A 13,254-nucleotide genomic window follows, 5' to 3' on the forward strand; every position below is an offset into this window, starting at 1 on the left:
TTACAACACTGCTCATCCCTGTCGAATTCTTGAGTTAGACAAAGGTTTCCATGGTAACTGTATACAGCAGCTGTCTGACACCCCTTACTCCCCCATCCTCCCAAAGACCTCCTACCCCCACCCACTACATCCCCTCCCCCTGCTTCTTTCTGAATCAGCTGGGTATATGTGGGAAACAGCACCAGAGCAATAAACTATTAAACAGTGTGTTTTTGTGTGTTCATGTGTGAGTGGGTGGATGAGTGAGAGGAGGTTTCATTTATACATGTGTGTGTGTGTGTGTGTGTGTGTGTGTGTGTGTGTGCTTGTGTAATTGTGTAATAGGTAGAGAGAATTGAGAAACATGTATGTGTGCAACCACCCCCCATCCTCCCGCAGAGTTTATGAGTGGGAGGCCTTCTCCAGCAGAGAGGTATTACATGGATGAGGTTTGTGTTATTCTTTAACTCAGAGCAATCATTTCACAATTCAGTAACAAAAAACCTCTTCGGCAACATTTCCCTTGGATGGTGTCTGCATATCCTCCCAACTGCTTCAACCCTTTCCTCCAGCCTCCTCTGGTCGACAAATAAAGATTTTTCATTGGCACTCAAATGCCCTGCAGCATTTCTTAAATGGTAAGCCATTACACATCATTTATAAGGGACACAATGGCATATTTGGCTTGTTTGGCATCCTTAGCCTTGGCATACAGTATGCCAGATCATGTGTTACGTGTTGGTTTTATGTCTCATTAGCGTAATCTCATTAATGTGTGGCTTTTCAATTTCATGTCAGTCAATCCAATGCCTTTATTCAGATGTTGGTCTTGAACAAAAACTAAATGACCTCACTTTATTTTTTCTCTATATCTCCACATGCCACATAAACAGAGCATGAGTACAGAAATACAAAGCCACAGCCAGAAATACAGAATGTGTATCTACGTCTTTATGTATGTGTTTGTGTAAGGCATAAAGTACAGGTTGGATTCAGACAACTAACATCAGCATTCATATATGTCAGTTTGAATATGTGTCTGTATCTGTGTAGAGCTGCTTCCTTCAGTGAAATTCCATGTGGATTTTCAAAGTAACAATTTTCCTGCCTGTCAGAAGCACAGTTGATATCTGGAGCACAACAACTGAGACCGGAGACCGGTGTGTTTTTTTATGCCTCATGGGAGAAATGTATTGCACCAAAAAGGCTTTAGCTCCACAAAGCCTTCCACTGCTTACCTGTCAGAATAACGGCTTAAAACTTTTTTTTTTTCATTACCTCATCAACGGCATGTCATTGACGATGATGAAAAAAGTAAATGTAAGTCAGTGTGGTAGCCGGTTGCTGCCAGGCACCACAGTCACATTTTATATGGTAATCATGTTAACATATCAAACGTCATGTGGAAAGGATTCATTGATAGAAAAATGTTATTTCTAGCCATTTTAAATAACAATATACACCGCAGTTTTAAAAATATCAGACCCAGCACGGAAACTACAACATGACACTGTGGATTATTCCTGTATTAACAGTGACAAGTAACTCCGCCTGGGATGTCCGTCTACACATGGTGTTACTGTGATGATCCGACATCAGGGTGTTTGTAAATTATACATAAAGTGAGAATGAGAGAAGAACTTGGGAGAGTGAAATGAATAAGGGAGATATTTTTAGATGGATCATCATCACAGCCTCTGTTTCTCTCTCTTCCTCACTCACAGCTACTCAGTACTCTCACTAGTAAATGGCGTGGGATGAAGGACTGAGACTATTCAAGAAGATGGACACATAAAAAGCAAAAAACAATAGTGACGACATTGGCAAGAATTGTTGAGGGAGCTGTGTCATTATCACTGCAGAAAATGTTGATTAAGGTCCATATGAAGTCTTTTAATGAGATGAGATACAGTATGTGAGGAGTCATTCCTAGTGATTAAAGAAACTGATGTCTCCTCTCAGCATGAAATGACACTTTCTCAGCCAAACATTCTCTTCTTTTGTTTTACTTCAGACCAAGCAGAATCAGTAATCTTGTCTGGCACATAGCAGCCTCCATGATGCAGACATCTGTCACTTTAATGCAAGCAAATGATTGAATAGTCCTGGGGCAGAAGGAGAGGATAGGTGGGGGAAGTGGTTGTGTGTGTGTGTGTGTGTGTGTGTGTGTGTGTGTGTCACTGCAAAAGGGAGTGCAAGACCCCAAACATCTGTTATCCTATTCAGAGAAAATGGATCATCATTCCTGGCCAAAGCTGGCTGATTGGCCCAGCAACATCTTGTCTGGTAATTAAACTGTGATTACAACAGAAGCAGTTTTGTATCTGAGTGGATAAAGATATAGCGTTGTAAAAGCTGGCAGTGACAGAAACAAATGGATTGCACAGAGGTATAGTGGGGGGCTAAGAGCTGTGGTTACTGAAGCCTTGACAGGAGCTAAAATCCATGCCATAAAACTTTTAGAGCAGAGCAAATCCTAGCTCTCAATCCAAGTCAATCCCTGGCACTTCCTGCAAACGTACTTGTTATTTTACTCACACAGGGGTGATACATGCAATACCAACCTGCCTCCTTTCCTTTCTGGTGTATCTTTAAACAGCCATGAGCCATTTCAGATGTCTGTGTGCTTTATCTTGTCAGCACAGGTCCAAGAATTAAAAGGCTCCAAATGACTGGCGAGATGGGTCTGGCCAACCGTAATGTAATTCAATCAAAATCAAGATGCCTTAACTTTATGAGGAACTCATGAGAGGTTAGCCTGTTTTCAAACCGAATACATGGTACTCAGTCATAATTTCCTCTGGAAAAACTCACATATGAACCTGTTTTCAACCAATTTCACGTTTTCCATTTCCTTACAACACAGAATCAAGCAAATTCTAGAAGAAATGAATGGCGGGCAGAACTCCAAATGAAATAGCTTATTTATCCCCTGACAACATTAAGTAAGGCCCATTCTCCACTCTCCAAACACTAAATAGTTTGACAAATGATTCCTGGGCATTCACGGAAAGAGGTTGTGCAACAGCTTTAGTTTTGGATTTTGAAAGAATTAGGGATGGGAGAAAGAGGGCAATGGCCAAGAAAGAAATATATAAAAACTAGCAAGATTTTGAGTGTTTTGAAACAATCACCGGGTCTGTAAATAAAACCTCATATTACTTAAGTTCACTTCACAGAAATCCAAGTCATAAATGGACGTCATGACCATTGAAAGAAATTTAAATAAATGTTGACATGTGAGCAAACAAAACTTTTTACATGTGCTCTTAATTTGAAGAAGGAAATGTCCAGTGAGCTCATGCATTAGAGGCAATCCTATATGTGCAGAAAATTCTTTGATAAATATGCTGGGCTGATGAATGAATAATGTTCATTGATGTATCAGTCATATTGTCCTAGAGCTCCTGGCATAAAGTATACTGTTGTACCCTTGGGAAAACAAGATATAATAAACTTTTGGAACAGTCACATCCTCTCTAGTGGTCAAATCAAATCTATACTCAAGGTCAGTTCAAATTATTGCATACATGGTGAATGTACCAATGCCAGCCAATCACTGTTGAGAGAGAGAGAGAGAGCGACAAAGAGAGAGAGAAAGACAGAGTCTGTCTTCTTCCAATGAGAGCAGTCCGCTGCGTGCAGCTTCATTTCCGTGCAGCCCGGGCCCTCCCAGCGATGATGTAATGTCATGAATATTGAAACAGGTTGCCTGGTGGTCGGGAGGCGCTCGAGTCAGCATCCCTTCTGCCTCCCCATCACCACTACCCTTCAGCATCCGACAAAAACAACCAGAGAAGGTAAGAAATTCAGTTTGAGCTTTATGATTTCCACGTGATAATCCCTTGTCCTTTGTGCACACAGGCGTGTTTTAGATGAACACTAACCTGTATGAAGGGCGAATCTTTCACTGTGGACCACATTTTTGTTCTGTACTGTCAGGCCTCCATGGTGGGTTGATTTACTGTTGCTGCTCTCAGTTGTTTATGTAGAAAACACTCAGCTATGCTTGCCTCCTTATTTAAACTAATTTAATATTCCTCATTGAATCAGCACTGAGAGAGAGAAAGGTGTGTGTGAGGCAGTGTGTGTGATAGGCAGTCGATGTTTGTTGCTTTTAAAAACAAAGAAACAAAAGAAAGAAAATGCATAAACTGTTCCAACTGTGGGCGGTGTGACTGAAACGTTATGTTTGTTGCTTCTGACACTTTGTATGGATCATCTTCCATCCATTTGAGTAATGAGTCATCGCTAATGTTGAGTATGAGGAGTGAGATGATGGCTGACAGGAAGCGGCTCTCTCAGTGTACTCTTGCAAGCCTGGATGTGGCTCATCCCCGTATCAAGAAGCTGGACCATCCTTTGTCTCTTTTGGGGTCGATAGAGGATCAAATCAGAGGCCACTCAGAACCTTATTTCGGTCAACTGATCTGAAACCGGTTGGTTGGCTGCCTCCCCGGGTTTGATAGCCAATGACATTGCCCTCTCTCTCTCTCTCTCTCTCTCTCTATCTATCCATCTATCTCGTTGCCCATTCTGTAGCGCGCATGACGCAAATGATTGTCTAATTGCCCGACGTGCAGCTGATCTCACACACATCTCATCAAACTGGGGATGAAAGCCGACTGCATAATCACTGGTGATCACGAATACCTGACTCTCTAATCGCTGTGCGCTTCCCACAGACAGTAGCCTAATTAACCTCATTAATGTAAGTCATTTCAAATACAAGGTGCGTCCTGATGTGCCTGGTAATAACCAGTTTATTCCCATTCGCTGTTCAACAAGTTTGTTACTTGGTCGACCTGTAGAGGAAAATTCTTATATTCTCCATCTTTTGTAGCCTTTAGGTCTGAAAAGTCGTTTGTTTTCTAGCTGCAGGGAAGGGGATGGATATTGTTGAGGATGAGGTGAGCCTTTGACACCATGATGAACCCATCCTCTGCGGACTCGCCGCGGCAGCCAGACAATAGCAGCCGGAAGCAGCAGCGCTCGTCGTCTCCGGCCGGGCTCAAAGACAGTGGATCTAAAGCTACACAGAAGGGCAGCAGCTCGTCAAAGCCCATCACGTCAAAGCAGGGAGGGGGAGGAGGAGGAGGTGGGGGAGGGAGAAGCAGCCGAGGTCATTCTCCCGTTTCCACGGGCAGGGAGCGGCAGGCCGGAGGCGCTCCTGCCACCAGAGGCGCGGCTGCTGTCCAGGCTTCTGGTGCTGAAAGCCCGATACTGAGCAGGCCCGCGGCGGCGGCGGCGGCAGACCGAGGCGGCGTCCAGACACCAGAGGACTCCTCCCGCCTCGCCGCTGATGCCTCATCACCTTCCCGAGCAGATCAGAACCGCGTCGTCTCCGACCAGCCCTGCGCATCCAAATCCCCCAAACTGAGGAGCAAGAATCCCAGAGGTGGGGAGGCCGCCGCGGCGACGAGTGGCAGCAAGAAGAGCTCCAAAAGCACTGTAGGATGCGGACCCGGTTTCTGGAAGGAGGGATGCTTGCAATCCGAGCTGATACAGTTTCACTTGAATAAGAGCTTGGGGAAGAAAGGGACGAAGATGCAGACGAAATCAGCATCACCGCCGGCCTCAGAGCCGGAGCTGTCTCCCGAGCCAGACAGTCCTAAACCGGCTCCACTGCCAGACCAGAGCAGACTACAGGAAGAGATCGAGAAGCTGGAGGATGAAAACGAGGATCTTAAGGTAAACTAGTGAAATATTGACAATTTATATCTGTTTCTATCATACATCATTCTTAGCGTGCGCAATGGTCGCACCTGTTGTATTTGCTTACAGGCTGCAAAATGACTACTGCACGTATCTGCACGCTTTGTTTTGGAAGACATGTTTTTAAAAGACCCTGAATCATTTTTTTATGGGATCAGGTTTGATTTAATTACTTTGTGACGCATCTTCATTTTCCCCGTTTGTGTTGTAGACTGAAATCGAGGAGATGCGGGCAGAAATGGATGAGATGCGAGACACCTTCTATGAGGAAGACGCCTGCCAGCTGCAGGACATGCGCAGAGAGCTGGAGAGAGCCAACAAGAACTGTCGGATCCTTCAGTACCGCCTGAAGAAGGCTGAGAGGAAGAGGCTACGGTTTGCAGAGAGTGGACAGGTAGATGGAGAGCTGCTCAGAAGTCTGGAGCAAGACCTCAAGGTGAGTCTTGGTTGAGCATCATTCTTTTATATTCAATCATATTCATGCTTCATAAGATCTCTATTTCCTTCTGTCTTTGTCTTTTCTGTCTTGGATCCCTCCTCCAGGTGGCGAAGGATGTGTCTGTGCGCTTGCACCATGAGCTGGAGAATGTGGAGGAGAAGAGGATGAAGACAGAGGAGGAGAATGAGAAACTGAGGCAGCAGCTGATCGAGGTGGAGGTCACCAAGCAGGCCCTGCAGAATGAACTGGAGAAAGCCAAGGAGGTGAGAGGCTGATGGGAGTTTTTGTTTCACCTTCTGTGTGCTTATGGAACTTCAATGCAAATTATGGCCTGGACCATTTAAAGGTCAGGTTGAAGATATTATAAGATCCCCTTTGCGTGTGTGAATGTTAGGGGAATGGAGCAACATATGTCTTTTCAAGGTGGTGCATAATGTGTTAATCTCTGACAAATACAAATGTATCTACACTATTTACAGTACTCTCTCAACAGTGCTAGATTGATAGATGACTAAACAAAATAAAAGTGCAATACAGCCCACTGTACATACTACAGGTTGGCAAGAGTGACTCTGACTTTAATCTCCAAAACAAATATTTTTGATTAGATTAGATTTAAGCGACATCCATTACTACTCACATGAGAAAATGAATAACAAATGTTATTTTTTTGATTGTTTTTACTTCAAGGCTATAAAATCACACTTGCACTGAGAGCACAGTGATTTCATTTTGAATATTTTACCAGATATTTTCAAACAGTGCTGTTTTTCCATTACTGGCCCGTCAGTGTTCCATAAATCTGGATGATATCACTGCCTTCAGTAAGAAAACAGTGAGCTGCTGATGATGATGTAACCACTGTTTCCCTGCAGCTCTCATTGAAAAGGAAAGGAAGTAAGGACGTGCAGAAAGCAGAGAGGAAGGCTCCACAGACCCCGATCGAGGTGAGTCAGCATTTACATTATTAGATTATAGAGTCATAAACTTCAGTGGAGATGTTTTAATAATGAGGTTGTTTTGCAATGCAATTTCCAAATTAAAACAAAATGTAATATGTATAGCTGGCCACCAGAGAGTCATAATTTGTAATGAGTGAAAGTAACATTAAGGAAAAATATGACAATGTGTGTAAAGGCAATGAAACTGGTCTCTGGAATGTCACTTTTTAAGCACGCTACCAAACAAATTAGAACTTACACAAGAAACTAAACTGTCATTGTTTTTTCTTCCATTTTGTGAAAATAAATTTACCACTCAGAAGACTGAAAGTAATGGTCAAATACATAAACTCTCTTCACAGGAAGAAAATGATGATCTGAAATGCCAGCTGGCCTTCATCAAGGAGGAAGCCATCTTGATGAGGAAAAAAATGGCAAAGATTGACAAGGAGAAAGACCGTTTGGAGCAGGAGCTGCAGAAGTATCGGTCCTTCTACGGGGACGTGGACAGCCCTCTGCCTAAAGGTGAGGCTGGTGGACCTCCCACCACCCGTGAATCCGAGCTGAAACTCCGCTTACGTCTGGTGGAGGAGGAGGCAAACATCTTGGGAAGGAAGATTGTGGAGCTTGAGGTGGAGAACAGGGGGCTGAAGGCCGAACTGGATGACATGAGGGAGGACAGGTACTGCTACATTAATTCATCCGATTGTTGATAATTGATAATGTAGAAAAGACTGGTTGAGATATAGTGAAAGGAAAAGCATTGCTCCACCACATTACAGGGATTCAATCCATAATTTGCTATTTATAACTTGAAAAGGGGGCTGTAATGTCACAGTTATCAATGCTTCTCTCCTCTCCTAGCCTGGCGGCAGCAGGAGTGGACAGCTCTGGTACTGGTGGTCAACAGTGCAGAGAGCAGGGCGAGGCCCTGTCAGAGCTGAGGCAGCAGCTTCAGCTGGTCGAAGACGAGGCCGAACTTCTCCGCAGGAATTTAGCAGATGTGGAAGAAGAGAACAAAAAGGTAGACAGACCATTTTCCTCAACAGGTTATTACGAGATCCAAGGACAAAAGTTACTACTTCATAAATTATAGTAGTAGTAGTAGTAGTATATATATATATATATATACTACTGCTACCACGCATTAGGGATAAAGTACCCTCTGAAGATCTGCTAGAGGATGTGAATGCAGTGCTACGGTCTATAACTACCAGGTCTATAACTGAGACCAATTAGGTGATATACATCACAGCAACAGTGATCCTGGTGGTGCTTGGCTACAAGATGACCATGACAAGCCAGAAGAAAGGCCACTGTCCCCCATGGAGAAGGAGATTGCAGGCCAAGATCAGAGGCACACAGAAACAAGTTAGCCAATTAGTGGAACTGCAGAAAGGAAGGCTGAAGAAGGTGAAGATGCCCAAGAAGTACAACAAGCTGTCTCTACCGGAAGAACTGGAGACTACAGAGGAAAGGCTCACGGCTCTGGCTACCCGCCTGAAGAGATACACAGGAGAAGCAGAAGCCGGGAGAATAATCAGGATGTTCTCCACTGAACCATCTAAGGTGTACTCTCAGTGGCAGGGTAATAATAACATGAGAACGGATCCACCCAGGGCAGAGCAATACCAGGGGAGCCAAACACCAGCAAATGGTCGATAGAGCAGTCAACCAAGACTGCAAGGCTAAACAGACCAACCTGTGCACCGCCTGGATTAACTACAAGAAAGCCTACGATTCACACTGTGTGTGGCATTGAATCCAAGATCTAGGAGTACATCAGGAAGATGGCCCCCCAAAGATGAGCTGCTAAGTTAATGCCTCAGTCAGCAGAAACCTGATGGTGCAGAAGACGATGATGAACCATCATGTAGGGACAAGCCCCTAGATGGCATGTACCACTGACAAATTGAAGATGTGGCTGACATCAAGAAATCCTACCAATGGCTGGAAAAGGCTGGACTGAAAGACAGCACAGAAGGAACTAATCATGGCAGCACAAAAACAGGCACTCAGTACAAGATCAATAGAGGCGGGGATCTACCACACCAGACAGGACCTGAGGTGCAGGCTGTGCAAAGATGCATACATCATTCATTCATTCATTCATTCATTCATTCATTCATTCATTTCATTTTTTCAGCACATAATAGCAGGGTTTAAGATGCTGGCAGGTAAGCATAAATGGAACGGCACAACCAAGTGGCTGGCATAGTGTACAGGAACATCTGAACTGAGTATGGGCTGGAAATCCCAAGGTCAAAATGGAAAACACTTCCTAAGGTGGTTTCAGAATGACTAAGCCAAGATACTGTGGGACTTCCAAATCCAGACCAACAAGCTGGTGATGGCTAACCAACCAGACATCGTAGTGGTGGACAAACAACAGAAGAAGGCTGTCGTGATAGACGTAGCAATTCCGAGTGACAGCAATATCAGGAAGAAGGAACACAAGAAGATTGAGAAATAGTTAGAGAAGATGTGGGGAGCAAAGGCAACAGTGGTGCCAGTGGTAATTGGAGCACTGGGAGCTGTGACCCACAAACTGGAGGAGTGGCTACAGCAGAATCCAGGTACAACACCTGAGGCCTCTGTCCAGAAGTGTACAGTCCTAGGAACAGCTAAGATACTGTGCAGAACCCTGGCCTGGAAAGCTCCCAGGCCTCTGGTAGAGGACCCGAGCTTGAGGAAGGCACAGGGTATTTTTTTCTATATCTTTAGTTTCTCAGTCTGGGACTGCTATCTACATTGTTTGCCCCTATTTGAAACCTTGTTAATCACTGTGACATTTAAATATTCTCATCAATCTCATTGATCTTTAGGTGACAGGGGAACTCAATAAACTGAAATACAAGGCTGGATCCCATGAAGCTGGATCGAGACATGGAGGAGGTATGTTTGTTTTTCATTTTTTTCAGTCAGCCATTGTGACAGCAGATGAAACAAATGCACTGCAGAGCATGACATGTCTGTTCTACTTCAGCTTAATAAATCTATATCTGATGAAAAATGTGGTTCATAAAGCCTCCAGGAGGTTCACATTAAAGTCTTGTTTGCAGAGGTGTTCCACTTTTCATTTTTGCTTTGTTTCAACCCCAGGAGGAGCTGACCCTGCTAAAGTGGAGGGCCTCCAGGAGGAGCTGAAAGCGGCCCGTCTGCAGATCAATGAACTGAGCGGTAAAGTGATGCAGCTCCAGTACGAGAACCGAGTGCTGCTCTCCAACATGCAGCGCTATGACCTGGCATCCCATCTGGGCATCCGTGCAAGCCCTCGGGACAGTGATGCAGAAAGTGACGGAGGACGGGACGACGACACCCCCTCCGCCTCAGCTTCCTCCCCTCGCCTCCTCCCACCCCACCGCAAGCGTGAGGGCCCTATTGGAGGGGAGAGTGACTCAGATGAGGTGAGGAACATCCGTTGCCTCACCCCGACGCGTTCCCTTTACTCACCTGTAGAGAGTCGTTTTTTATCCAGAAGCCTGAAGGACCGACAACATATGATAGACATCCGCATTGAGGCAGAAAGGCTGGGTCGGACCATCGACAGGCTCATCGCTGACACCAGCACTATCATCGCTGAGGCCCGAGTATACGTCACCAATGGGGAGCTGTTTGCCAGGCTGGATGATGACGAGGAAGGTGGCAGGTAATAAACCCGTGAAAGTGGTTAGGGATCATTCACTCACTGTTTGTTGAACTGTTTCAAATCCAAACAACAATCCTACCTCTGCTCCACAGGATCAGAGAGCACGAGCTGCTGTATCGTATCAACGCCCAGATGAAAGCCTTCAGGAAGGAGCTGCAGAGCTTCATAGACCGGCTGGATGTCCCCAAGCAGGAGGATAAACAGGCTGAGGAGCCGCTGTCTGTAAGCAGATGCAAACACACGGATATGCTTGACTTTAATGACTGTAATTTTTGTGTTCTCTAATATGCATTTTTCTAACTGCTTGTCATTCTGCACCTTTCTTCCTCCTCTTTTTCATCCGTCCTCCATCAAGATGTTCCAGCCCATTATTTTGCTGATCCTCATTCTTGTTCTGTTTTCCTCACTCTCTTATGCCACCATTTTTAAATTGGTATTCCTTTTCACCCTGTTCTTTGTTCTGTAAAGCACACACTCAAATGTCATATTATGTATGTTTTCATTATTTCTTTTTTTTTACTTATTCATTCATTCATTCATTTCGATTCTGTTATGTTGAACACGTCACACAAGGTCACTCAAGGTACAGGACATTATCATTTTCCATGTATGATTCACGCCGCCCATCTACTCAGACGCTTTCAACATTTACCGGAGACCAAATTGGAGACAACATCTTGGAGCAGACAGTGGAGTGTTAGGTGAGTATGTCACTACACTCTGTTCCTATGAGTAATGAGCTTTTGTTGTCAATCTAAGTTATAGACCTGCAAATGTTGCAGTCTCAAAGGCCAAGAATACACCCACACAGGCATATTCACTTACTATGCCTAATTGGACGCTTCTCAACTGTGTGGGTTTGTACTGCCTGTGCTTGATTGACATTTGTCACACTTTCCTGCTAGTTTAAACTATTTTCACTTTTAATAATACATAGAGAATGGGGACATTGTGTAATTCCCTGCATAGCTCATTTGGAATTCAAGTCTAGTCAGCACAATTTACTGAAAATACCTGATTGAGTGTGCAGGGCCTTTAATTTGATTTAAAATGCCATGGAGACACTTAACCGTTACCGCTGTAAATACTGGTAATGAATCATGTTGATGAAATATGTTCTCCAGAATTCTAAAAGCTGAAAAACAGCCTTATTTGTAGTCTGTCCCTCCTATTTTTTTTAGTTTATCTAGTGTAATTATTAATGTGTTTGTTTATTTGTGGGATTTTCACATGACAGAAGAAGATTGTGTTATGACTGTTAGGACAATGCACACAGAGACAACACACACACACATACACACACAGTAATAACACTGACACACTCACACACCATCACATCTGGCACTGAAACAAACATAGGCCTATGTCTCTTGCAAGTTCTTCTTTGGCAACTATACTGACTGAGTCATGATAAAATGTCAACATAATCTGTAACAAATCACCCTAAACGTCCAAGGGGAATATGACAGGATTTGGCATTTCACCCATATTTGGTTACTGGTTGTATCTCATTTAGAACAGTGTTAAAAATGCCCATGGGTGGGTCTGAAAAATCAAGCCAAAAATGTGCTGATGGCGAATCTGTTTAACCGACTGAGCTGACCACCAGGACGGGGGCGGAACCGGTCCACTTCTTTCATCCCACCGGTGGGATGTTTTACGTCACATATTAAGGCCAGCTGTGGAGAGAGAGGCCGAGAGAGAGAGAGAGAGAGAGAGAGAGAGAGAGGAGGATTTTATTCTCGTTAATGAAAGCATCATTTCAGCTGTAGGCTGTCGCTTTCCAGTTGTTTCTAACTAAGCCACTGCATTCCAGTCCAGAGTTCATTTCAACTACTTCGTTTGCAAAAATGTAGGCTCTCGCGTGGTCGTGTTTCAAGGACATTGATTGCAACATTCAGGATCACATTAGAGGAGGTAAGGGTCTGTTCATTCACACGGCACGTGCGTCTCGTGGCTCCAGACAATGGAAGATTCGAGTTATTTTGGGCGCTCGAGCGGAACATTTGACAAAAAACGGACAGCAGAACACCGCCAACACCAGAAACCTAACATTAATAACGTTACTGTTACTTAGTATTACTTAACCCACTGTCGTGACTAACAACAGTGCGACTAATTACTTTTTTCAGGCTGCTACTTATCTGTAAAATGAAGATGAATAAAATCCCACCCCTGCTCGCTTTCCTCGTGATAGTCATCCCCCTCTCATGCTAAGATATCGGATGAGTAGTTGCTTACTCCAGCTGCGGGTGAGAAAAGAGGAAAGGTAGGTAAACTAGCTATTTTAACAGGCAAGGTGAGACACCTACCGAGTATTTTGTAAGAGTAGGTGACAATTTGTGCAACAGTTGCTGCTCTCAGCTCGTAAAAAGTGGTTTGTTGCCTCTAAAAAGTGATGTTAGCATACAGCCTTTTTTTTTTTAGACTCTGTCACGCGGCGGTGCGTAAAATTAATTCGTTGCCATGGCTACAGCGCAAGGTGGCATCCTGCGACGTAATTAGAGCAAACCGGTGTTGATTAATGGGTG

At 44.2% G+C, this 13,254-nt stretch overlaps 1 protein-coding gene across 1 annotated transcript; it reads left to right on the top strand.

Moving 5' to 3' along the window:
* Positions 1–1,115: 1,115 nt before the first annotated feature.
* On the top strand, positions 1,116–11,410 carry mtcl3 (MTCL family member 3). Its single transcript, XM_027286895.1, has 11 exons — positions 1,116–3,779; positions 4,855–5,670; positions 5,906–6,130; positions 6,238–6,396; positions 7,009–7,080; positions 7,437–7,756; positions 7,939–8,098; positions 9,900–9,969; positions 10,177–10,723; positions 10,816–10,945; positions 11,079–11,410. Exons 2-11 carry the CDS (start codon positions 4,906–4,908, stop codon positions 11,187–11,189), a joined length of 2,559 nt encoding a protein of 852 aa, XP_027142696.1. The 5' UTR covers positions 1,116–3,779; positions 4,855–4,905; the 3' UTR covers positions 11,190–11,410.
* Positions 11,411–13,254: the final 1,844 nt, after the last annotated feature.

This window comes from Larimichthys crocea, chromosome XIII (assembly GCF_000972845.2).
Source record: "Larimichthys crocea isolate SSNF chromosome XIII, L_crocea_2.0, whole genome shotgun sequence".
Lineage (NCBI taxonomy): Eukaryota > Metazoa > Chordata > Actinopteri > Sciaenidae > Larimichthys > Larimichthys crocea.